Source organism: Platichthys flesus, chromosome 6, assembly GCF_949316205.1.
Source record: "Platichthys flesus chromosome 6, fPlaFle2.1, whole genome shotgun sequence".
Classification (NCBI taxonomy): domain Eukaryota; kingdom Metazoa; phylum Chordata; class Actinopteri; order Pleuronectiformes; family Pleuronectidae; genus Platichthys; species Platichthys flesus.
Window position 1 is genome coordinate 22,561,859 of NC_084950.1, and position 25,977 is coordinate 22,587,835.

Sequence of the window (25,977 nt, forward strand, 5' to 3'; positions counted from 1 at the left end):
GATATAGATAAGAGAAACCTGTCATTTTGAATGCATATTAATTTTACCACATTTTTTGGTTTCTTATATAGATTTTTACTAAGTCTATTTTTTACCTTCACAATCTTGATGAGGGTTTTCAGCTGGTATGTGTGGAGCTGCAGGTCCAGTCTATCAGTCAGCCAAACACACACAGCCTTCATGGAGCCGGTGAACCATTGCTGTAGGAAGCAAAAACTGTTTTAAAAAATGAATGTAGACAAACTTATTTGGAAGGGATAACAAAAGTGAACATCAAAATGATTCCAAGTCAGTTGTAAACATCCATCACAATTCACTGACCAGCTTCTTTTTTCATCACAGTATTTATTTTTCAAAAGTGAAACGATAGTTCACCAACGTTTCACTTTCATTTTGACCTCCAAATAAAGTGGTTTAGATAACTATAAGTTTCCAATCTTTTTTTTATTATACAATTAAAACTGATAAAATGGCCCTAGCTATGAAAATTTTAATTAAGCTGTATAAATAGTTTTTCTTTTACGCTATAATGACCCCGAATGGCACAAAGTTATCTACGTAGACCCCAATTTTTTACATAAATATTCTTTATCAATTGAAGCTGGGTATTTTCCCTTGTGGACATTAGAAGAAATGCAGGCTAACACTAAAACACACGTCCCAGCTCCGACATTTACCAAAACACTCACAAATAGCTGTTGACTGTATGTTTGAGGTTCACAATGAGACAATTAAACACAAATCTTCCAGAAATGATACATTTAAACAAATTTAAAGTGTGGGCTTAAAAAATTTAAAATGTTTCATATTGCTTCATGTTGTGCTCGTTTTTACAGATGATTGGCTTCCGTTTGTTTCAGGAATGCCTTACTCCAGTCATGTCGACAAAACTAAAACATCAATGTCAAACGATGTGCACCATCAAAACGGCAAACTCAAAGAGAGTAAAACATGTACTTATTCAAAGACACCACTTTAGTGGAAAACATCTGAATGCTGCGCAGCAGGGGACAAATACATGGCTCTGCTTTCGAACTTCAAAGGATAAGAAAATAAATCAGGTTCCATCAAGTAATTCTCATTAAACTCTTCCTTCACACCCTCAGCCACCGGGCTGCAGCTGCAGGGAAATCCGAAGCAACATTTTTCACCTGGACAGTGATCATTCAGTACGCCGCCGTTAAAATGCACACAGCAGTTGGCTTTATTCAGCTAGCAGTCAAACAAGAATGCTCGGGGGCATCGCTCTGACACAGTAATGACCCGTAATATTCAGATCTGCTGATGGACTTAATTTCCCTCTGACAAGGACTGTAATTACCTTCCAATTTAACAGAGAAAAACAGTCGAAAGGTCTTTCATGTCCTTGAAAAAAAACAAAACACATCCGCAATCATTCAGGGGTCAGATAAATGTTTGATTCCATCTATTGTGAGAAAGATCTCTCACCTCCTCCCCCATACTCCAACAAAGTAATAAAGCTGTTTTCCACTCAGTCAAAGTAAGAAAGTGACAGTTAAACATACAAAAATTAAAAAGTTTAACCACAAGTCCAGATTTATTTTTTTGTTGTTCAAAGGGAATAAAAACAGGATGTTTGTTACCTGAGGAATCGAAATCAACAGACGGTAAAAAGAACACACCCCAAAACCCCAAACTGGAGAATCAGTTGTCGTTGTACTGGACGTTGTCGTAAATGTCATGAACGCACTGTTGTTGCCGTTTTGCAGGAAACCGTCCAAACTTGCAGCGCAACAGTCACTTAATGTGACTCCAGAATGATTCAATATTTTAGACCCTCACATTGAATGTCCACATAAGTTTAGTGAAATATTCTTCTCTTGTTTATTACAGAAGGGGGTTCAGGTCACTTCTAAAACAACCTGCTTAGTTTCATCTGACCATCTTTCCAGGATCTTAACTGAAGACTTTTTGTTTCCTAGAATCCACAGAGGAGACGGAGGTAGTGAATTCCAATGTTTGGTGCGACAGTCGTGTGCTTTGTACGTTCACATCCTCCTCCATCGAACTGACTCTAGTGCTGTTATTAAATTTAGTGCTTCATTCGTTAAAAAAAATTGCCTTAAACATAAGGAAACTTTTATTACATGACACTACAATATTTTAGCAGTATATACATGGAACTTTAAAGAGACAGTGTCCCTGATATAATAAATTATAAAAATAGAAGAAATACAACTTGTACACCAATGCAATTAAATAATGCTTATTATTTGTTTATGTGCAGTATACTCGTTCTTCTATTGTGTATCAAACATGTGTAGTGTGGATAAATCAGTGAAACAGTTTCAGCCATTCCACCTGAACAATTGACTTCCTCATCCTCTCATCCTTTACCAAATGAAATATTTCAATGTGGGGAGTTGAGATTTCAGCTTGCCTCACGAGTGCTTCATGCTCTGGGTTAACAGACGCTTGAGGATGTTGAAATGAATGGCTGATACTCCCTGCTCCTGTGATGATTTCTTCTGACTTCCTTCTTTCGCACCCTCCCTCTCATCTGTGGAACACTTATTTGGGTCGTTTCCTCAAAGCGACTAATCAGCTGCCTGACGGCTTCCTCGTGAGCTGTGCTAACTGTTGTGTAAATTGAGTACGATGGCGCTCCTTAATTGAGCCGATTAGAGGACGAGAGTGAAAACAGATGGAGGGAATATGTTGGAAGGAGGGAAGGCATGGGGGGGGGGGGGGCTGCTTGAGTCCTATCAGAAACAATAAACAGTGGGGTGGATCCCTGATGGTGTAACAGTAAAGACATCATTCAAACTTGACAAATGTTCTGGATTTGGCACAAAGATATAATCATTTCTTTTAAATTACAAACTCACTGAATGTAAATATAACTGCAGTGACAAAAAAATAAAATAATATGTTGGTTTTTCAGGAGGGATTAAATTATTCCCTGTCCTGAGTAAAAAATGTGATGTTTTAAAAAAACACGAGATCCTCAATTTCTTCTTCATATTAACATTCAACATTCAACTGCAGCTGCTTCATCAAGGTGATTTGGCTCGTAATGTGTGTGTGAGTGTGTGAACGTATCACACTTCTCATCATCCAGAGAGACACAAAGACGTTCCCAGGGGAGCACTTGTACACAAATAGACAGACAGGCGTATGTGAGCATGCACACGCAGAGAAAGAAATTCATGAACATGTTCACAGCTGCGTGCTGACGTCCCTCGTCCTCGTTCTATCACTCGCCGTATCAGCCTCTTTCTTCTTCTTTAAAACGTTGGTGTCGACAAACCTTGTGTTTAAAGAAAAGGCGTCGTAAATGAATTTGACTTTGACTCGCCCCGACGCACGGAAACCAGATGATTGCGTGCCCATAATGCTGCTGGCAGGAGGCCTGATGCTGCCGCTATCACAGGATTTGTTTTTTCATTGTTGCACACAAACTGCATGCGTGTGTCCAGGTGTGTGTGTGTTTGTGTGTGTGTCTGAGACAGGGCTGAGCGGAGACACTTCATAGCCCCGCCGTCACCTCCCCCTCTGGTGCATGACTGGGCGCTTCTGAGCTCCATTAGATTCATTCTTCTCAAACACCCCTCTTCAAACACACACACAGAAATCAGCGCGACACAGCCCGAGTCTCAGCCACATCACCCCAAACCCTCAGAGGAGGCGGCAGGTGGCACAAATCCATCGCTCTGCTTCGTGCTGCTAATGTGCACCAAGGCCTGAGCCGCCATGTCCGCGGCATTGACTCGCACCAGTGAGCTGAGGCGTGTTTGACAACACTGCACTAAAATATTCTTTTAAATCTGAATCTTGGAGGGGGGTGGTCAGTGAAGCAAACGGACAGCGTGGGGTGGATGGATTGATAGATGGATGAAAAGGTGTGTTTTCAGCTCCCACAGAACGAGCCGGCAGTTCTCATGTTTCCTAAGTGATAAACAGGTCAACAGAAGCAGTCGGTGTTTTGGGCCTCGATTTGACCTGCTGCTGCTCCAAACTGGAGAATCAAACTCCACACCAACAGTATAAACACCTGACTGTGAGCTCAATTTGGAAGGATTTTCATCAGCCGAGGGCACCGTCACACCATTTTGACTCTCTTATGAAAAGATCTCATACTTTAAAACCTTAATGTCACCTTTGCCAGCTTGATACATGCTGGCAAATGAAAAGTTGCCATAAAAAGGTAATATGACAAAGGTCAGTGGAAGCAAACTAAATCACGATGATGTGTTTCAAACATCACTCAGACAAAGACTGTAATCTTCCTAAAATAATTACAAGTCAAACACCCATGTTTTATCTACATCGGGGATTCCAAACAGTTTTCAGTCATTTGAGGTTTCACTGGCTTGGCTAAAGATACAATCAAGTATTAAAATTCAAACATCTAGATTTCAGATTATGACTGTTCTGTCATCCTTACTCTTATATGAAGCTGCCTGTTGTAAAAGCAACTCACCAAATATAGACTTGTTTAACTGGTGCCAGAACTGAAAAATAAAAGAAGCACAAAATGACACTCGAAGCGCCTGTTTTTACTCAAACATAATAAAAATTGGAATTTTGCTGTTAACACTTTAAGTGTACTTAACATAAATATACAAATATCAATAAGTGCAATGCTTTTCACCTAAGAAAATCACATATCGTATAAAATCTTACCGAACCATAATAATTATAACTAGATAACAGTGCTTAATACAGCAAAATACTCCAGTCCAATCAGTTGTCTTCCCTCCACCGGGGCCAGGGACGAGCCAGACTGCTGGCTAGCGTTCTTGGCATGTGGTCACACAACAAGTCAAACAGGAAGCATCCCTCTGCTTTCAGATGGATCCCTTGCATCACCGGGGCCACGTAGCTGAACTTCCCAATGTCACAATCCTTTCATGTGAAATACAGGCACACTTCAGAGTGTTACACTTTAGGATTTTTGTCGTTGCGTTGACTTGAGGTTACTACTAGCTAACTGTGGGCTGATGTTACGTGTGCTGCCAGAGCCATTTAGAGAATGTGTTACCACCAGTAAAGTGTACTGTTAACTAGACACATGCTGTGATATAATGTTGCCTGTAATCAGATAAACTATTTCAGTGCAGAGCTCAGACACTAAGCTGTGTCGTGATTCAGTCCTAATGTGTATGATGTTTACCTGCTGCAGGTCGATTTCCTAAATTGACATTTAAATGATTGTCATTATTCACACTGGTGGCCCCTTCACTATTAAGTCCACAGCTTCAAGTGTCCATCACCATGATCGTCTGTTGCCCTGACAGCGGAGTTGTGTTGGGTTTGTTTGTTGACAGATCTATCTGTTATTTTAGCACAAACAGCTGGACCGAACTGGAGTAGGGCAGAACCTTGGCATTTAGATATTTAAAAATGGATGCATTCACATTTCTGGCCTGGCTAAAGGAGATGGGAATTCTACACGTGTCTGAGGGATGTGTTGATTGCTTGAATGGCTTCTGCACATAGAATGCTGAAAAGCTTGATTGGTAATTGGGGCTCAAACTGGGTCAAGAAAGGATTGTTCACATCATCACACCAGCAGCACCAGCAGCAGCCTGGACTGTTGACACAAGGCAGGTTTAGTCCCTGGATTCATGCTTTTGACCCCAGATTGTGACTCCAACATCTGCAGCCTCCGGAGAAATCCACATTCATAATACTAATAACATGGATTTATATAGCGCCTTTCAAGACCCAAGGTCGCATTACATTTGTCAGTGGGGACCAAGAGAGAAAAGAAAATAATTCTCATACAATAGGACAGAAATACGTTATAATCCTGCAGCAATGACATCACTACTAGCTCAGAGAACAATTTTTTTCTTCTTTTTTGGATCGGCTCATTATATAGTGCTCTAAAGACCCTACATACCGGTAGTAGAGTAGGAATAGGTGAATGAGTGGGTGATTTCGGACACAACCCAAGGCTCTCCCTCTGTTTATATTAACAGTCAGGGACGAGCTTCGCCTGGAGGATGCAATACATTCCCTGATTGTCAGCTTCCAACCTGTGTACCTGACCAGCTGTTCTAATGGAAAACACATGGCAATTTGGAGGTACTGCTGCTTGAACCCAAAAAGCAATGGGAACTTCTCCCAATCTTTGAATGTAGGACCTCACTGCATAGGGTATCACAGAACTGATCTAATAAAAAGAAGAATGGTAATATCCTAATGCCTGCTTCATCGTACACTTCACCTAATAACTTTTAAATAAACAGGCGCAGGTTGAGAGCAGACTCATATCAGTGGTTTGGAGAAAATACGTAAATATCCACAGGATAAACACTTTTCCCGCTGAGAGGTTTTGTTTTATTCCTGAGTTGTAAGATGAGAAGGAAACAAGATCAGATAGCGTACGGCCACAACAATTGTTTGGGGAACAAAATGAAACTGAAAGGTAGGTAAAAAAACGTTTAGTGTTGGAAAGTGCTGAGAGCCTGAGTGCAGAAAAGTGAAATCCTGGTATGATGTGTTCAGCTGGGATGGAGATGTTAAAACCAGTGGGAACGAATCTGTATTCGTGCTTGAATGGGTGTGAAACTGTGTTTTTAAAGCATATGACAGCATATCAACCAAATCACGGCGGAGCTATCTTGAGAAACAAACTCCAATGTTTCCATGTTCATCTCGGTGAGAGGAAATTCTCCTTTTGTCGTTTTTTTTTGTTTTTTTATTTCTTCGAGATCAAATGAAGCAGAGTTCACAGCCAGCTGACGAGAGGTTAAAGCAGAAGTTGGATTTTACTTACATCGAAAATATCCTCGACGTAGACCTCGTCATTGACGCGGTCTCGGAGGATGTCCTGGTTCTGCCGTACGAAGGTGATGTAGGTGTCGGCCAGATCCAGCCCAGGTTTCTGAAGAGGAGAGGGCAGAGAGAGGACTGAGGACATGAGGAGGGTGGACGCTGAACACAGAGAAGTCTCACACTTGCAGAGCAGGCAGTTTTATTCAGCTTGATGTTGAAAATGTGAACATGGCAGGCATTGATCGTGGACATGTCTCCTCAGACATGCTAGAACCACCATGAGTGTAGACAGCCTGTGTACATGATGACCTCTGCACACATTCAGAACAACCATTGAGCCTTACATTTAGCAGCTGTGTTTTTCAGACAGAAAGAAACAGACAATGTCAGCAGGGAGAACATTCAACAATGAACGTCCTGGCAACAGAAATCTTCTGTAAGTCAAAGCCGACTCTCACTGAGGGTCTCTTTCTTCACTGTTTCTAAGATGACCTATGTTTCCGAGCCTGACTCTCACACCTCTGTATCACTGGCCACATCACACACAGCCAACCAGCCAGAGCTTTACAGGGAAATTAAAAACCAATCATCATCAATGACTGGACTGTTTCCATCATGTTTAAACTCTATAAAGCTCCGGCTGTCTTTGTGTTGTATGTTCTATTGTATTTACTACTGTGTATCTGTACTAATGGATCAAACCCCCAGGTTCACTCTGAGCTGTCTGGTTTCTCTGTGGGCATGAAGACCCACAGTCAATGAATCAAGGTTTTCCTTAATTAATCTGGGGGAACTCTGAATAAGATTAAATGTCTGATCTGTATACATCTGTCAGCATGGTCCATGTACTGTATTCTCGTCTGTGCAGTATTTGCCTCTTTGCACAAACAATGCATGTAAGGTCAGAAAAGAAAAAGGAAGCTGGCAGAGCGGATCGTGACTGTTTTTAATGAAGCCTTTACAATGATTGAATGTTGCCATTACACAGCACATGTGCTGTTTTGCTCTTGCCTATTCTTTCTTATTGTCAATATAAATATATTAGATATCTGATTATAGCTTTTGAAGGAGGACTACAGAGACTTCAGACATCAACAGGAGCACCACACATTGGGCCCATAGTCTATATTTAAAATTACAACTCAGGTTTCAAATATTGAGTTGTAACTGTGGAGGTTTGCAGATTTGAATAGGGTCTGCATTACTGTGGGTTAAAGGAATAATCACTTCAGAGCTTGACAACCACTAACATGTCAAAATACATTTATCTTTAAATACAGTGATCAAGATCTCTGTAGGTGAACCATAAATTTGAGAGCGGTCACACATTTTCTTATAATGAAAACAAGTGCTCTTAGTTAGAACACTTGCAACAATCATGCTGGCTCTTCATGACTACAGATCTGAGGGAACAAAGGAAATAAAGTTATGCTTTTCTTCATGTGTCTAGATTAAACAAATGGACAAAAACGTTCAAAAGATCAACACATTCCGTATGAAAAGAAAACCTTCAGTCCAAATGTTTGCTGCTCTGGGACACAACCCCCAGATACTACCAGGTCAATTTGCTTCTGTTGGAGTTTACCTCTTATTTTCACCATCATACATTTTTCAAGGTCAATTGTATAAATGCTCAGTGTGTGTTGTAATGCCTTTTTTATGCTCTCACAATTTACTACATTGTTGCCTTGAATTCACAATTCATCTCTTAAATGAATTAATTACCTCTCTAGAAAGAGGAGCACTGTCACTTTCTCTTTGGCCTGTGCCACACTCGTTTAACACATTACGATCCTGAGATGTGTGGAAATACTTTCGGTCTTTGACGTTCACTAAAAACACACATTCAGGAGATAATGTCTTCTACATGTCAAGTAATTCTTGAAAAGTAAATATAAACTTAGAAGAACAATTTGTACAACTCCTTGGTTTTAAAATAATGAAGAACTAGAACAGACAATATATCATATTATTAAGGGATGCAAGCATTGCATTTTTTTTAATATGTTAAAAAAAAATGTATAGGGCTGAAATTAACAAATTTATTGATAATCATTAATCTGTAAAATGTAAGAAAACTGTTTAAAAAAAAGCCTGTCCCAATTTCCTGTCCAAGGGGATGTCTTTAGAGAGCGATCAACAAGGGCTCAGAAACATAAATATTTTCATTTCATGATGATATAAAAAAAATAAAGCATTAAATCTATTTGCTCCAGTAGTTTTGATTTTCTGTCATTTCAAGAATACCTCAGTCTTACAAATCACAGCTGCTCATCTGGGTAAAGATCAGAGATTCTAGTGAGTAGGCTATCAGCAGAATACAAGCATTGGTTTCAATATAAACAAATTGTAATTGTGATTAGATAGAACAATCTGTAAATCACTGTGTGTAAATAGCAAAATTGTGAGAACTGTAGTATAATTCGCAAAAAACTCTGTAATGCAATGCATTGATTTATTTGAAAGAATTCCCCCACAGACATCTACAGGGCTCTGCATGTGTCTGTCTGGGTTTTGGTCAGGGATAACACTAGTTTACACTACAACAACACAGGGAGCAGACATTCAGCATCACCTGCTGCTCGCAGGGTGAAAAGAAGAACAAATAATCTACTTTCTCTGTGCTGCGAGTAACAAGAAGCTGCTGGAGCTGCTGCAGCGGAGGAAACGTTAACTGCTGTGGAAGCAGTGGTTTGTTCGGCGGGGAGAGGCCAGAGGCAAGACAAGTGGGTAAAGCCCTGTTCATTCACACTCCCTGTTGTCAGGGGAGATTACAACTGTAATGCTTATTGTAATTGCTTTGACATCTTTCATGTCTGTTTCCTCTGAGCCTGCATGTTGTCGGCCCCAGGGGGCCAGTGCTGCTGAGCATGGCCCGTCAATTCCCCCATGGAAAAACACGGATATGGAGCCTCAAGAAACCCAGAGACCTTTTGGCTTTACTTAAGGGCAAAAGGCAGGTTACAAACTGGTTGTTGCAACTGTTTGCTTAACCAACTTGCCAATGCTTGAGGAAACAAATGGATCACGGCAGTAAACTCATAGCATCATGAGCCTTGATTTGAGTTTGCAATTTGACATGCAAAGAGGCAGCAGTGGGACAGTGGACGAGCAGGGGAGCCCACTGCCAGCTGCCACTCCACTGCATTATACTTCTTTTATAAAAAAATTTGCAGATACACTATTTATATAAAGGTAAAAAAACCAATTCAAAAAGGCGATTGATCCCCTCCCTTTGGAAGAGTTCGCCTCGTTTTTTTTCCCCTGGTGAATCATGTCGGACTCTCTCACCTCGTTGTCTTGCCAAATTAGTGCATTCACCCGAGTGTCGTGATTCCATCACTGCCGATCAGAGCTGGAGCTGATGAAAACCCTTGTTTTGCTGATTGTATTCACTCCCATTTTAGACAAAACCCAGATTTTAGAAGAAAGGGGGTTTACAGTTATGCAGTTATGTCAGATACAGACAAATTCATTTGTTTGCAAGGACACTGTGTGACTGATCTTTAATGAAAATGGGCAATAAACATCCCCAGCTCTGCTTTACAAATTCCCATAGTTTGGAGGGTGTGTGAGGTCATGCTTGATGTAAATTGTGTCATTTGCCAGCGTTGGTACAGTCATGTCCATGCTTTTGGCACTTATATCCATGTGTGAATACAAACACCCACACACATGGTAAAACTGAGGTGAAATAATAAGTTGACTCATCAGTTAGTTGACTGACGGAAATTTAAATGGCAACTGTTTTGACAATTAATTAATGAGCTTTTCAATTAAAAGCACCAACCATTATCTGGTCGCAACCACTCCAATGTGAGGACTCCTCGAAACGTCAAATAAAAGATAGCATAACCTCTCTGACAGATATAAAACTGTGGATAAAAACAGTCCCAGCACTTGCTTCACAGGCCTCTAACAGCGAGTGACAGACGGAGATCAGTCACAGTTGCTGAGCTGTAATTCCGATGGACTGCTGGTCGTGAAAACCTGCAGACACCAAAGGTTAAAGTGGGGTCACATGGCTGCAGGGGCATCTGTGTATGTGAGCAGGAAATGAAGAGGTTGCGTGAGTGTTACAGATTCATCAAGAAAGAGAGGGAGGCCCAGGCCCAGTGATTGACAGGCCTGTCAGGTTCCTCATAGTCCTCTGGAGCAAGAGGAGAGTCTGACATTGCGGAAACCTTGACGAGAATCAACCATGTGTGGGTTACTGGGTGTGTTACGATACCTGTCACGTTCTCTCTGATCTGTTGACACTTTCAGGTCAGACCCATGTAAATGTAGATACATTTCAAAACTGTTTCTTTCAATCATTTCTAGAATGTTTTCCATTCAGAAAGGATTTCTGGAATGCTGCCAATGTTGATCCTTCGTGAACATCTTCAAGGTCATTATTGAACAATAATACAGAGATAATGACAAACTGTTGGACCCATTCATGACTGATCAAAACTCCTTCTAGACTTGAGTTCTGGTCCAACAGTTCTTTAGTCCTGTCCTCAAGATTCTGGCCTGATTGATGGCTGAGAGGCGTCCTCTCTCACCACTGCTTCCCCACTAGTGTCCAACAGTTAATTTTCTAGGTTACCACACAACAAGCCCATATGACCTTCAGCTGGCAGCTGTAAATAAGTTTTCATAATGCAGGTATTAAAAATGCCTCACTCTTTTATACTCCTCATGTTCCCTATGCTGCAGAGTTTTGAAACCCACATGTATTGGGGTATGGATTTACTGCACTTGTCTGATAGCTTCCCCATTTATGTTTTTTCGTCCTATTCTATCTCAAGAGTATGGTATTTCCATTTGAGAGCAGGACTCAGGCTTCAGCTCTTCTCCTCACGCTGACTCAGTATCCATGTGAAACCTCTGCTCTCCGATTTCTCCAATGCTCTCAGATTTTTCCTCTGCTCCTGGATTGATCTGTCTAGGCACACGGTTTGAGAACAAGCAGAGCAGATTTAAGCAGTAGAAGGGGGTATTTGCAGAAAAGTGTAAAATAATCTGAATGTGAAAACATCAATTACTCAAACTCTCTCAAACTCTAAAAAAACAAAACCTTCCACCACAGTTGACATGGGGCCGCAGTTATGATAATACAAAGTCAATCACCCTTGGCCCGAAATGTCCTGACACCAGAGAAAGCTGTGAATTACTTCTGGTATATACATGGTGTTTGTTATAGACAGTGTACGACCTGCCTAGAAGGCCAAGGACCACTTTGAGGCTCAGACAAAGAAAAATCACCTCCTTCCAGATTTATCCAGTACTACCTGTTTAGGTTCATCCTTTGAAGTGGTGCATGCTGCAGGACCCTACCTAAGAGTGCTGGAAGACCACAGAGTCAGAACTGATGTTTACCATTTTGACCTGCAGTCACATAAAGGCTATGGTCTTAGTTTTAGTCAATGGATCGAGTTTATCTCTACAAATCCTACAATGAAGAAGGATCCAACTTCTTTCAATGACTTTGATTCTTAAGCTGGGTCTGTTTATATAGATGGGCCAAAATGCAACATAATTTCTCCAGGTGACCCATCATTTGTGCAGCCCAGAGAATCCAGCATTAATCTGATTTGAGAATAGGAATATCCAACTGCACTGTATTTCCAAATGTCAGTGGCGGCATGGCGTGTGGCTGCCTTTCGTGGTTTGCTAAAGGTCCATTAGTATCCCTTAGTACACATAAGTGTTCTGAAAAATGTATGCAAATAGTTTGTGCTTGCCTCTTTCATGTTTCAATATGACAAAGCTGCCGTGGACACAGACAGCCCCATAAATAAATCGTTTTATTAGTTTTCTGTGAAAGAACATGAATGGTTCGCAAATTTGAGTCTTCACAGATTGGTCTCATTGTTAAACAGGAGCCAAGTCCCTGCAGCCAGGTACAAACATCTGAAAACAGGAGAATGGAGGCTGCCGCGGTGGAATGTGTCTGGTGGAGAGTGAATGATTAAAATCAGTTTATCAAAAATTAAAAAAACTAACTCTGTGCAAGTGTGAACAGTGTCAAAGTGAGAGAAAAATCTGTATTGCAACGTTAAGGTGTGTGCTTGTGTGTGTGTGTGTGTGTGTGTGTGTCTGAGCCACTGGCAACATATCACTACCCCTGTTGTCACTTGAAACATCAATTTCCCCCCTTCCATCCCTTTAAGGCGAGTCTCAGTCATTTACCTCTCCTTTCTCTCGTCCTGACGAGGTGACAAAGCAGTCTGACAGTTCGGAGATGCCGGCACAGTTCCAGCCAGCCAGATTAAGACTTTAACACGAGAGGTAACAAAGACGGACAGAAAAAAAAAAAAACACATACAAGCAGCTCAGCACTCTTGTCACGCTCTGCTCTCAGCCTGTTTTGTTTCCTTCACTGTTTCTTCACTTGTAGCCAAACATCATTAATCCCCTTCCCGCCTGGATAATGGCAGCCTGGATGCTCGTCAATGTATGACCATAAAAAAACTAAAAAACAAAACTTGAGTGTAAAACAATGCAGAGTTCTGCGCCAGACAGGAAGGGAGTGAGGATTGAAGAGGGGGAGGGGGGAGAGGTTAGCAGAGGAGGGGGAGGGGAAGGAGGGCAGTGAAATGCCAGGTAATTCTGCAAACATTCATTTCAATTTCTGCTAGGTGTGTGTTGAGTACTTGCACATCATTTAACCATTTATGATGGTTAAATACAAAATATCACTTCTATCTCAAATAGGCTGTGAGGTACATTTTATTGTATGAATGTGTTGATTAACACACTGAGTTGTGATACCAACATTAACAGATGACTCATTTGGAGGGTTTTGCAGGTTGAGTGTTTTCAACACTTTTTTACACAATCCTTGGTGAGAACATAGGTATCAACAAAGTCAAAGTATGGACCCCCCCACACACACACCTCTAGAACACTAACATGGTCTCTGCCCAGCGCAGTAATAATCTCCATCCATACTAACACACGTGAAAACACATCTCACATGACTATTAACATACACTGGTCATGCTTGTGCAGGTGTGAACAGGAAGCAGATTGTCTACTCTGCAGTTGGTTGCTTGGTTACAGAAAATGATATAAATGAGGACCACCAATAGCAATCAGGAAGAGAATGCAGGGATCAGAGTCATTGTTTCTGTTGGCCCAGAATAAAACGCAGTCCAATGAGTATTGTGGACGCAAGGGGTAAACATAGCAAGGTGACGCAATTAACATTTAAACATATATGTGGGGATGTATCCTCAGTTATTATGATTGTGTCTGATGATTTGGGCCCCAGACAGCTTGGAAACGGCCCTGCGGGATAGTGTTGTGTTAAAGATGGTGTAGAGCCAGTCATGGTGATAACTCTTCCAATGTTTATGTTTCTGCTTGATATGAGCATGTGTCTTGTCAGTCACTTGTATCTTGGCTGTACAGGCGTGAACACGTCAACACGTGTGAGTCAATGTGTGAGACACACACTGATCCTCTCCAATGCTTTTCACTATCAGTTGTGTAATTTTAAAACACTTCACCACAAGTACCGACCTGCACTGAAGGTTTGGTTGAAGTTAAATTATTTTATCACTTAAATTTCATCTAAACCTTCCGTGAGAGATTTAAAATCTCTTGATCAGGACTGTGAGGGAAGGGGACTAATGCAGTTACTGGTCGTCTTCTAGGGGAGTCATTGCTTCAGCTGAGGAGGCTGTAAACAATACGAAATATACACCTGGAAACCAGGTGACATCCTAATCCGATCAAACAGGAAATTAAAATGGACACATGAAATATATGAAGTGCAACTAATGCAAAGCAACAGTAGATACACGTGAAGAAAATGCTCCATGTATTCCAAAATCCGATGCCCAAAAATCTGGAAGGCATTTGTAAAAGTCTCTGTTTGTTATGCTAAATATCTTCATTAGTGAATACAGGGTGTGAGTATCCACTGCCGCTTTGTTAGTTGACATCAGTTAATGTTACACTGGCAGAGACGATTTGCTGCTCATCCTGGAAGGATGCATATTTCATGAGGAAGATGACGTAAATATATTATAATAAAAAAATGCTTGCATGCTTGCATGCGCTTAACTGCCAGTTAATGCCTGAATGTGCTACCACATACCAGACTGGAAAATGACTAGCACCATCCACGAACATGTTTTCACTGAAGCAAAGGCCATTTCAAACACAAAAACACCATCCCCCACCAACCAACCAACCAACCAACCGACCAACCAACCAACCACCAACCAACCAACCAGCAACCAACCAACCAACTACCAACCTACCAGCAGCCAACCAACTACCAAACTACCCAACCAACCACTGACCAACCAACCAACCAACAAACCAACCAGCCAACCAACCAACTACCAATCTACCAACCAACTACCAAACTAACCGACCAACCACCAAACTAACCTAACAACCACCTAACCAACCAACTCTAGATTCAAAGCCTGATCTCTTTGTGTAAAAGGTGCAGGGGGAAGAACTGTCTTGCGAGGTAGAGCTGTCTTGCAACGCAGCTCAGCCCACCCCCACCCACTTCATGCCACCTGTAAAAGAGGCTTACCAGCATCAGGTTCCCTCCACACAAAAGACCAAAAGGCCAAGGTAGCGGTTACATTATAATTTCGGTGGAGGAGGCGGCTGACGAGGAAGTTTGTACTATGGGGCAGAGGATTAGGGTGGTTGAGTGAGGTTGTGCTGCTCTTTCGCTCAGCTGTTAAATGACTCAGAGCAGGATGTTCTCACATCTGCTCTTTCGGGGTTGGTTTTATCAAGCGTAAGGTTATATACAAAACAATGAAGAAGAACAATATAAAATGCTGTAGATGCTGAGAAATCACAGCATTTCTCTGCACTTAATACACATAATTTTAATTGAATGGGCTCCTATGAATAAAGAACTGTGCCCTTGATTCTGAATTAATCTCCATAATTTGATACATAATATTTGAGAACCCTGTTAGTCCTTATTTTAGTCACAAAGGGAAAAACACAGGGGTTAAATTATGTGCTTGATTTGAACTGTTTGAATGCATGATCTTTAAATCTCATGGTGAGAATGCATTTAGGCCATATCAGCATCACATCTTTTGTCATGCTGGCAGCAGAAAAAGACATTGCTACAGCAGGCGCATGGCTCCAAGGGGTTGAAGTCTCCCTTTAAATTAAATTAGCCGGTATATACAAGTTTCCTTACCCACTAACAGCAGTTCAACTTTTCGTTTTTTCCCCCAGAGCGTCATGTTCAATGTCAGAAACTCACCAAAAACTGAGGCGCTCAATCACCTTGCTATCTCTGCATAGTAACGCGTTCATCCAGGCATCACGTTGCCTATCAGAGCCTGAACTGATAAAAACCTGTGTATATCATTTGCCTGTGGAGTGAATGCTGATAGAATCCATTCCGATTGCAGAGAAAAGCCAGATGTCAGTCTTTTCTTTAGTAGTATAAAAGTGGTCTTCATTGAAAGCATGACTGTATATTGGGCATAACATGCATTAAACCAATCAGAGTGAAAGCAGATCGTCTGTGTAAAGTGTAATTGTACAATACTGTCTTCATATTAATGGTGAAAGTGACTTTGAAATACTGAGCGACTGACCTCAGGCCTGGTTTTTGTTGGTTTCTTTCAACTGACTCAAGACAACAAGTAGTAGCAATCCACTGGATCACACTTCTTAAGACAGACCAGCCGTGGGTGCTCATGGGCACAAGTGCACTTGCTATTTTAACAACATGGGCGATGGATGGGAGGATGAAAAACAGGTAAGTCTGAAACTATCAAAAACACCTTTGTTGCACTTGGCCCTGCTTTGCCACACATGTAAGAAGGGCAACACGACTGGTTACAACAAACTATAAGGGAAAAATATACCACATCATTCACACTGTCTTAACTGTGATGCCCATTAAAAACACATCATAAAAATATGAAGATAGGAAGCTTTTAATTAGGTGCAGTGACTGAAACCTTCCGTTTCTCCACCTTTTGGAAAGTGTTGATCAGAGAATATAACCACATGAACCATGACCTTTGTTGTTACACTCTGCGATAATGTCTTTAACATAATCTTCTTCTACAACACATGCTCATGGAAACTAACATGTCCTTAAAGGAATAATTCAACCATTCAATATTTCCACTGGCCAAGTTAAAAAATTAAACTGAATATCTTTAGTGATGTCCGTGATTGTTTTTATAATGTCTGGCTTTGTCCATATATAATTATGTGCTTTAGTGTGTCTGGTTATATTTGTGTCCTGTGTCTTTTGCAAGAATGATCTACTTCTCCTTTCGGTTTCCACTCTCCATGCTAAGCTAAGCAGTTGCTCTCAGTAGCTTCATCGTTGCCAAATATACGTTGAAAGCTTTCTCATTTAACTTACAAGAGACGTTATTCAAATATTTAGTTAATGAATTTAAGGTTGTGGAAAGTTAGCGGTCTCAGGGGGATAAAGAAAAAGATGATTCAAGATGAAACAGGACCTTACATTGTGTTTGTTGCAATTAAGTCAACACATCCAACGACTACCCTGACAAAACTGCAGAGGATACTGGGACACTGGATATCTTGATATATTGAAAGAGGGAAGGTGGTGCAGGGAACTACCATTCAAAGAGGTAATTAGAACAGAGCGGGCATAAGTACAATTCAGTGTCAACCTGTTTGGTCACATTCAAAAGGATTTTTTAGTTTTAATGATTGTCGACCAATAAATCTAATAACAGCTTAACCATTGTGACTAAGAATGGAAAAATGTTTCAGTTCCCTTTTTAATTGATTATTTTTCATTTTGGATGAAATGCTCCTCGAAATGGTTTGGATTAAAGCCTGAGAATTGTTCTCGGTAAATTTTGAGCTGTTAATCATTTTAGCAAATGAGGGGTCAGCTGATCTTAATGAGATCTAATTCTGGAGACTGAACCTCTCTCTTCTTCACACTTTCAGCATCACATAACGATGTTAACGCCTCATCGCCTTGACACGTCAACTCATGCTTTGTGCACGACCCCATCTCCTCCGCAAGCTTTCCCCGCCGCAGCCCCTGATCCTTGCCACGCTGCCGTCGTTCATTAGGCGCTCGGCACCGGAGCGCCGCCGCCCACAAACCGACATTCAAACAAAACACATCTCAGAGGGAGAGTGCAATTAATTAGGCTTGTTGTGTGATCTTTGTTCTGGAGCTGTAGATGGAATAAAACCACTCTTTATTTTTCACACATGCTTAACACAGTGTGATGACAAACCTATTTTTATATATATAAAAGAAAACAACAAGCACATGAGGGACAGCAAAGAGCGGCCGCTTTGCATTTCCAGGCTGCTTCGTTTTTCACTCCTACCGTGTGGATGGAAACATAAATATGAAATATGAAATGACCGACAGGGTGAATAATAAAACGGGCAGAGATCGACAGACTCACAGGGACTTCCACATACTTGGCAGCAGCTTTCACCTTTAGGGGGGACAGTTGTGGCAGGAGGAGGAGGAGGAGGAGGAGGAGGAGGAGGAGGAGGAGGAGGAGGAGGAGGAGGAGGAGAAGGAGAAGAAGAAGAAGAAGAAGAAGAAGAAGAAGAAGAAGAAGAAGAATGACACTGAAGTTCAGCTGGGAAGATTTGGTTTCCAGCAAATAACAGGTTGCCTATGTGAGTGATGAAAGAGACAGCTTGCTGCTCTATGTGTGCAGAAAAAAAAAATATGGCTACTCACTGTGAAAGACAGGAATGAGGAGAAGAACGTCCCTTCATCGTATCTCGAGAGCTTGGAGAGAACGCCGTCTAAAACACCGGCAAACTGACGGAAGGAGAGTACAACAATTTACTGCATTTATTTTCCCTTTCAAAATCATTTTTCAACCTTTATGGCTCAACATCAAGTTCAAGAAATTTTTTTTTTTTAGGAACATGTTGAAATAGTCTGTGTGATCATCTTGTTTCTGAAAAACGTTACTTGTTTCCTTTGTTTTTAATCAACATTCTGTGTTTATTAAAGAGCATAAAGCCAACTGACAAACATTCAACAATAAAGAAAACTCAGATGAAATAAAATGAAATAAGTAAGATCAACATGTATTAATTAATAAATACTTTAATGTTAGTGATAACTATTAAAATAATATGAAAAACGAACAAAGATCCGGAGTTAAAGCAAAGCAGCTTATTATTTATCAAAAGAATAAGATTTGACTCCAAAGAATAAATAACAAAGCTAAAGGCAGTGAGGTTTGACCCAACTCCCTCCATCTAATAAAAAATAATGCTGAAAAGCATCAAATACAATAAAAATCAAGATCAGACAATTTGATTGGAGGACAGAAAGAGATTATACCTTTGAGATGAGGGAGGAAATCATTTCTTTGAATGACTCGTCAATCAGGACATCGATTTTGGAGTGGTACTGTTGCTGCAGGGTGGGGATTGGTGTGTGTGAGTGGGGGGGGGGGGGGGGGGGGTACAGAGGTGAGGGAGAGACGTATCGCCGGGGTGACATTGTGGGGAGGGAGGGGGGTGTGGGCAAGAAGCAATATTTCATTATTTACAAAAAAACTAATGGCACACAAAGACTAAAACTGACTCCTTGAATCCCTGATATACTGAACAGGATTGTCTGAGCTGTAAAATAAAAACCTACAACATCAAGTCTACACACACACACACACTTACACACACACAAACACACCTCACCCCTCCCTCTGAGCACAGCGAGGTGTGAAAACCTTCCCATCCGTGTAACGCCGCTGAGTTAAGCAGCTAATAGGACCATTATGCAGCTGAATGACATTCCCGTCTGCGCTGGAAAAGCGAAGGAATCTGAAGGATACTTTTTGTGCGTCTCCCTACAATTAGAGCAGCCTTGTATTTCTCTAAAGCACCGGTCCAGCTGCGAGGACCAAAGGCTCACACAAGATTCAATTAATCCGCCATTTCATGTCTCGTTTTACCCCCCCCCCCCCCCCCCCCCAAAAAAAAAACATATTCATGGCACCTTTTCCCTTGAAGGAAGGAGAGGAAAAAAGGCTGGGGCTGAGCACTGAAAGGCAGCAGCAGCAGGGGAGTTCATCTCTTGGCGACAATGGCCTTTCACTGGCCGTCTAAAGAACACCCAAATTAAAAATTTCAATCAACAAAGCACACAGATCGCTGACAAATTGTGGGTCGAGGGAGGTCACCGCTGCCAGCCCTTATTCTGGTTTATTCCCCCCCCCTCAAGTCCACAAAATGGCAGTTCCTTTTCAGTGCGCCAAATCTTTCTGGCAAATCTTGAGAGCTTTTCTTTTATTCCTCTCCTTACGTCAATTAACATCACTGCATTCGCCTTCTTTTTCTCTACAAAGGCATCCGAAAAAAGCAGAGAGGAGAAGTTGTGCACAGTTAAACCTGAAAAGAACAATTATTGCTTTTAAAAACATTTATCTGTTCATTGAGCTCCAGCCGCCGTCGCTGCTACTTCAGCTCTGTGAAATGTTTTAGATTCAGAGCTGGGTCATACTTTCAATACTACCCCACCACTCTCTATTTAAATAACCTCAGAAAATGGCTGCAGACAAATTAGCATTTTCACTGATTTCAGTTAATCACCCCAATTTAACCAGGGACTGTAAAGGAAGAATTCATGAATCCAGCAGGAGATTCTCGCCTGGATTTAACTGTCAAGTGCAGATTCTTTGCGGGCGAATCTGCAAAGCTGGTCAGCAAAACACCAAATGTCTGCACATAAACCAAAAAAAAACTAAAAGAAAAGGTGAAGAGGAGCACATTTTAAAAGAATATATTAGTGAAGGGGTCTGGACCGGGGTCAGACTGATATCTCTTAAAAACCCTCAGACTTAGCGCATTTGTTGGTAGATTGACTGACTTTCCAGACACCTTTAGCATCTTTTTTCCAAACGGGTGCCTTTTGACTTTTTGGACAAACCTTAACTTCTTTTGAAGATAGTTTCTAGGACTTTCATGCGAGCAAGCGGTTAGCCTCTCTCAGCTGTGCCTCGTGTTGTGTGTTAAGACAATGTGTTCCATTGAGGATATAGTGAACACCTTACTGTGAACATGAAGGGAGGGGAAGATGTGGCCAACAAATAATTGTTTTGCTCTGAGATGCTGAACAGAGAATTTCACAATTTACTATCTGGTGTTGAATAAGTTTTGACCATTGTCACACAATACTGTATATGCCACTATATATTATGGATATAATGTATATTGTACATTATATCTCTAATGTGCCGGAGAATAGTGTCGGTCTAATTCCGGAGATACGACCTTGTCTCTCTAAGCAGTACCCAAGGTCAGGTTATACTGTAGATAAAGGGCCAACCATCAGTACATTGTAGCGTCTACGCTCATGGACTGTCATATCCTATTCAGATGCCCAACACAGAGAGGCACCAACTCCAACTTTTTTTTGCATTACACCAGTAGCAAGACGTAAGGACACAGTGTGATTAAGGAATGCAAATTTTAGGCTATCGAATAGGATGTGAACACCTACATATAACATAGGGCTGACAATTCTAGCCATTCATGGATGTGCTGTTAGAATAGGTGATGTAAGTAAAGGAAGATATGTACTGGGATGCTGTGGTAGACATCTTCAGACTTGGGGGTGACACTTGCTCATGTTACTCTGTTAGCATTTGTATATTGTTCCACCTTCTGGTCTCCTTGATGTATCAGGTCTACATTAAAATCTTTTGCATAAGACATCAGCTGCTGACGGAGTTCTACTTTCACCAGCTTCCAGAAAACGTGCTTAACATCACGAACATTGTTTTTTTTACCTGATGCTGGTAATACGATTTAGATCAAGTCTTCGTGTCCATGTTATTGCATGTTATTCAGTGTATTTACTCCACCTATAACTGAGTAGCTGGACCAAATGTATTCAATTAATTAAGAAATTTTAAGGAATAGTAAGGAAAGATGTAAAATATGCAGTACCCACTGCCCCACAATCCTACCATGTGCTTAGATTTCAGATTTGTGGAGAGGTGTGAAAGGAAAAATGGTGATGAGGCGATGGAGGAGACTTACCCATTGTTTGTCAATCTGGGATTCAAACAATGATGTGCAGGACACATGGACATGTGGTACGGGGAGAACATGGGACAAAGAAAAGAATGCAAACATAGTCAGCCAATCAATAGAAAAAGCAGTAACATTAATCTCCAGTTCTGGTTAGAGCTATAAAGTCAAACATTATCAAGTTTTTATCATGATTTCAGTCTCTGTGGGTCTTAAAGCTAATTCCACTGTTGGCTTTGACAACATGGAGAAACTATCAGAAAGCCGACAAGTTGTGAATATCTTCTCTCTTTGAAAAAGTCCCTAGAACGATTCAATCCTTAATCCAAAAACATTTAATCATCAAGGTTATTCTGTTTTGGGGTGAATGAAGTTCGGCTCGACAGACTGAACAGATGCTGCGTTTGGAAAGCCAGAATCACTTCTCAAGTGGTGACAACAAAATTCAAAGATTTCATTTTTGTTGCTATGTCCATTTAAGATGTTAAACCTGTTATTATATCTTAGTCTGCTTGTGATGCTAGTGCAGCAGGAGGCCATTTCCTCTTAATAATGAGCAATTAAACTAAAACACTTTCAAAACCTTTTAAGTAAACCATGCCATGTTTAGAGCCATGACTTTGGTAGGGTCAGAATGTTATGGATACAGTAAACTTATATCAGTACCCCTAAGATCATATGATGTCAATGTACCTGTGAAGGCCTTGACTGGTGAAAAACAGTAACTTTCCAATCATAGCTTAGCGACCGTAGCTATGTATAGCAGGTCTGTCAAACTCAGTTCTCCACATGTTGAAGCAGTGGGCATGAGTACGTAGTTAGAGTGATGGTGGAGCAAAAGTTTAAGAAATGTTTTAAAATTGAGCTCATCTCGGCTGTAATAACATGCTTTGCCAACTAGCTTATGACGTACAGTAGTCACTTTTGTATCTAGCAACTCATAAAAGGGTATAATATATACAATAAGTTATTGTATCATGAGACTAGACTCATAAATGGGAGCTTGTAGACCCTGGATTTCAATGAAGCCACGTCCGGCATCGAAAACCCCCCGCTCAAACGATAAGCATATCAAACATATCTCAAATCCTCTAATACAATCTATTAATGAGATGCATTCAGACTCTCAGACTTCAGAATGGACAAAGGTTTTTCGGGAAAACATTGATACAGATTGCAAACTTGCCTTGTGCTAAACATATAAACTCACCAGACTGCAGATATCGTATATCACATTTTTGTGGCAAAGTCTATTAAAGATATTCATCATATATATATATATATTGCCTTTTTCCATTTATTCTTTGCTAGTTCGCTGATTTGCATTTACTTTATCTTTACCAACTCAATCTGTCAACTAATACATTAATAAACTTGTAATTCAGGACTATGATTACAGCATATCTCACATGGGAGCATTAGAATTGTACCATTTGATAATCTGTGTATGTTGCACTTTGACCCCACCTCCTTCATTTTCTCTTTCTTTATTGTCGCGCATGTTTGCCTGAAGGGATCTTTGTATCACATCATGAAAAGTACGACGTAAAACTATTGCAGCAGAGCCAGTGTGTATTTGGAAACTGTTCATGTGTATAAAGTTGGTTGGTATAATAGCGTGTCTCTCTGCAGGCATTTATTCAGTAAGTGTCAGCAGGAATGAATGGACAGATGGTGTTTTCGAACTGCGGTGGCAGCGGCAGCGGCTTGTGGAAACTGTAGAGGAGAGGAAGCTGAAGGTTAAGAGAACAGCGAGCTTAGCTCTCTGTCAAGACTGCCGGTGGCCAAGGGTTTTGCTCTCAGCAATGCCAAGGCTGCTGCCTTACACAGGCTTCACGGTCATCCATTTAACAGCTTGTGTCGAGCGTCTGGCCGCTTCAAGTGAACACAAATACACCTGAACTCCCCGTCTGCTGGATGTTCGGAGGGAAACATCCACGTTTTAGTGGCTGATCTGACAGTCTGACTTGACCTGTTCAGTATGAAGGCTGAAAATAAAAGGCGGCAGAGGATTTTTGAAGCTGACGGACCTTCTCTGACGATGAACTGTGTGAAAAATACAAACATTCACCCATCATATGTGATGTTGTCTGATAGCCAGCTAAGACTTCTTTTTTTAATACGGAAAACATTCTACTAGTTCAGTTTATCCTCTTGTTTTGAACTTTTTTCTGTGAATGAGCACTCGTTTTTAAATTAATAATGGATTAAGAGATCAGGCTCTGGTCAAGACAACATTTAAAGCAGAAAAAATAGACTTTTAATGGAGCCACTGAAATAGGGGGATTCTAGTCAGAGTTGGAGTAAATCTGTGTGGGGTTCAGTTTTGGTGAACATGGACAGTCCTCACTAAAACACCTTTAGCTCAATGCACCGATCACAGCTAAGCACAAACACACTTTGGCTTCCTGATCAGCTAATCGAGCTAATTGTAGAGGGTGGGTCACGGTTTGTGAGAACCTAACTGTAAGAAGATAAGCAAGTATCTACATCAGTCCAAACGGCTGGATGGAAGTATGGCCTGTTCAAAGGATCCCTGCTCTATTATAATGTACCTTCCAGTATAGTGCTTTGATTTGTATTATGAGACAATTCTGAAATGTGCTTGCTTGTTTCACGAAAAACATTGTATGACTTGTTCAGGTCTGACTTCCAAGCCTCCATATGGGGATATGGACAGACCAACCGTGAGCTTACCTCCTGTCCAGTATCCAGCACACAGAGTTTGGAGCACTGCTTCTTGGCGTCCATCAGCACATTGAACATGGTGCAGACTGACAGCGGCACCCGGAAGTCTGTGGACTTACTCGCTCTTTGCATTTTGGCATCAAACGCTGATTTTGTTCTTAAGGGATAAAAACAAAGAGGTTTTTATTACTTATGTTCCCCAGAAATTAGCAGAATTCATATAATACATATATACAAGTGGGACAATTTTTTGTGACAGCTTATTTTACAAACACACTGTGTATATTTTAAGGTTTGTCAATGAATATAGCAAATGAAGTTTGATGTTTTGGATCTTTAGAACATGTAAAAAGTTAGTTTTCAGGTGGTTTGAGACTCTCAGGTTAGAAAAAATAGGAAGTCATAGTGAGGCACAATAATCTACAGAAAGCATAAGAAATATTGTGCCAGAGTTGAACCCAGAGGTCCAGCTGTGGTAACCTCACAGTCTGACCTCTTGACGCAGGCCTCCATCATGTCGCTAGCCATCAGTTTGAGTCTCTGCTCCAGATGTTTGGCAAACTCTGACTCTGGCCAATGGAGGTCCAGGACGAACATCTGTAGAGCATCCAGCTTCCAGAACAAATCCTCTGAGGTGGCGGAACCATTACTGCAGAGACAGTAGAAGAGTTTTTCAACTGTAATGAACAAACACAGCTTGATCGCTCACTTTAGTCATGGACCTGTGGATTTTCCAAAATTTGTACTCCTTTGATGCTTGTTTGTAAATATGTATAATAGTACACATAGGACGCAGAGAATAGTTTTTTTCTCGTTTGTGTGTTTGTTTGAATTATTTCAGCAAATCATTAATTTAATGTTCACATTGTGGTGGCGTGATAAATTGTCTTTCTGCAGCTAACTGATTTCAAGAGAAGGACTAAAGGAAGGAAACATATAAGCCCCTTTTTAACATGCACATGTTGACGTACATAAGTGCTTTGAAGGACCAGTGGTCAGAGAACACATCAATGTCCTCAGAAAAAGTATTGTGTGTGTGTTGAGGCCATATAGTGTTTCTTCAACAGGTTTTGGTTGTTTCTGATGCAGAGCTGAGTGGTTCCAGTCAGTAAACACAGCACGAGGCTGAAACAGAGACAGATGGACATCTCCCCGCCTCGTCCTCTGCGCACAGGTTTCACTGCAACACATGGTAACGCTCTCCGCCACCGACATCCAAGTGTACAGCACCCAGCTAGAATGACAGCCACGGGAGGATGGAGGTGGATGAGAAGAGGTGGTGGTGGTGGTGGTGGGGGGGGGGGGGGGGTTCAAACAAGTGCCCCTCACTTTCTCACTTTGCCTTAAAAAGACTGTTACCTTAACAAGTGGCGCTCAGGAATAAACGCTTTGGGCTGAGTCCGCAGTGCAATTAAACGCTCGGTGGCAATCCCCCTCATGTCTAATTAGTGGTGCTCTTCTCTGAGCGCGCTCGGCCCTGCTCCCCGGGGAGTGGGACGATCCCACTCGCCCGTCTGTGCTCACTAATGAAGTGCC

The 25,977-nt window shown here is 41.2% G+C and overlaps 1 protein-coding gene across 1 annotated transcript in view; it reads right to left on the reverse strand.

The window, feature by feature from the left end:
• cadps2 (Ca++-dependent secretion activator 2) overlaps window positions 1–25,977 on the reverse strand; it is a 104,299-nt gene that overhangs the window by 4,057 nt on the left and 74,265 nt on the right. Inside the window, exons 19-25 of the mRNA XM_062390381.1 lie at window positions 24,935–25,090; window positions 24,451–24,598; window positions 21,763–21,777; window positions 19,061–19,135; window positions 18,443–18,526; window positions 6,749–6,856; window positions 96–200 (exon numbers count right to left, since the gene is read on the reverse strand). Coding sequence (XP_062246365.1) covers window positions 96–200; window positions 6,749–6,856; window positions 18,443–18,526; window positions 19,061–19,135; window positions 21,763–21,777; window positions 24,451–24,598; window positions 24,935–25,090 — 691 coding nt within the window. The remainder of the gene's footprint in view (window positions 1–95; window positions 201–6,748; window positions 6,857–18,442; window positions 18,527–19,060; window positions 19,136–21,762; window positions 21,778–24,450; window positions 24,599–24,934; window positions 25,091–25,977) is intronic.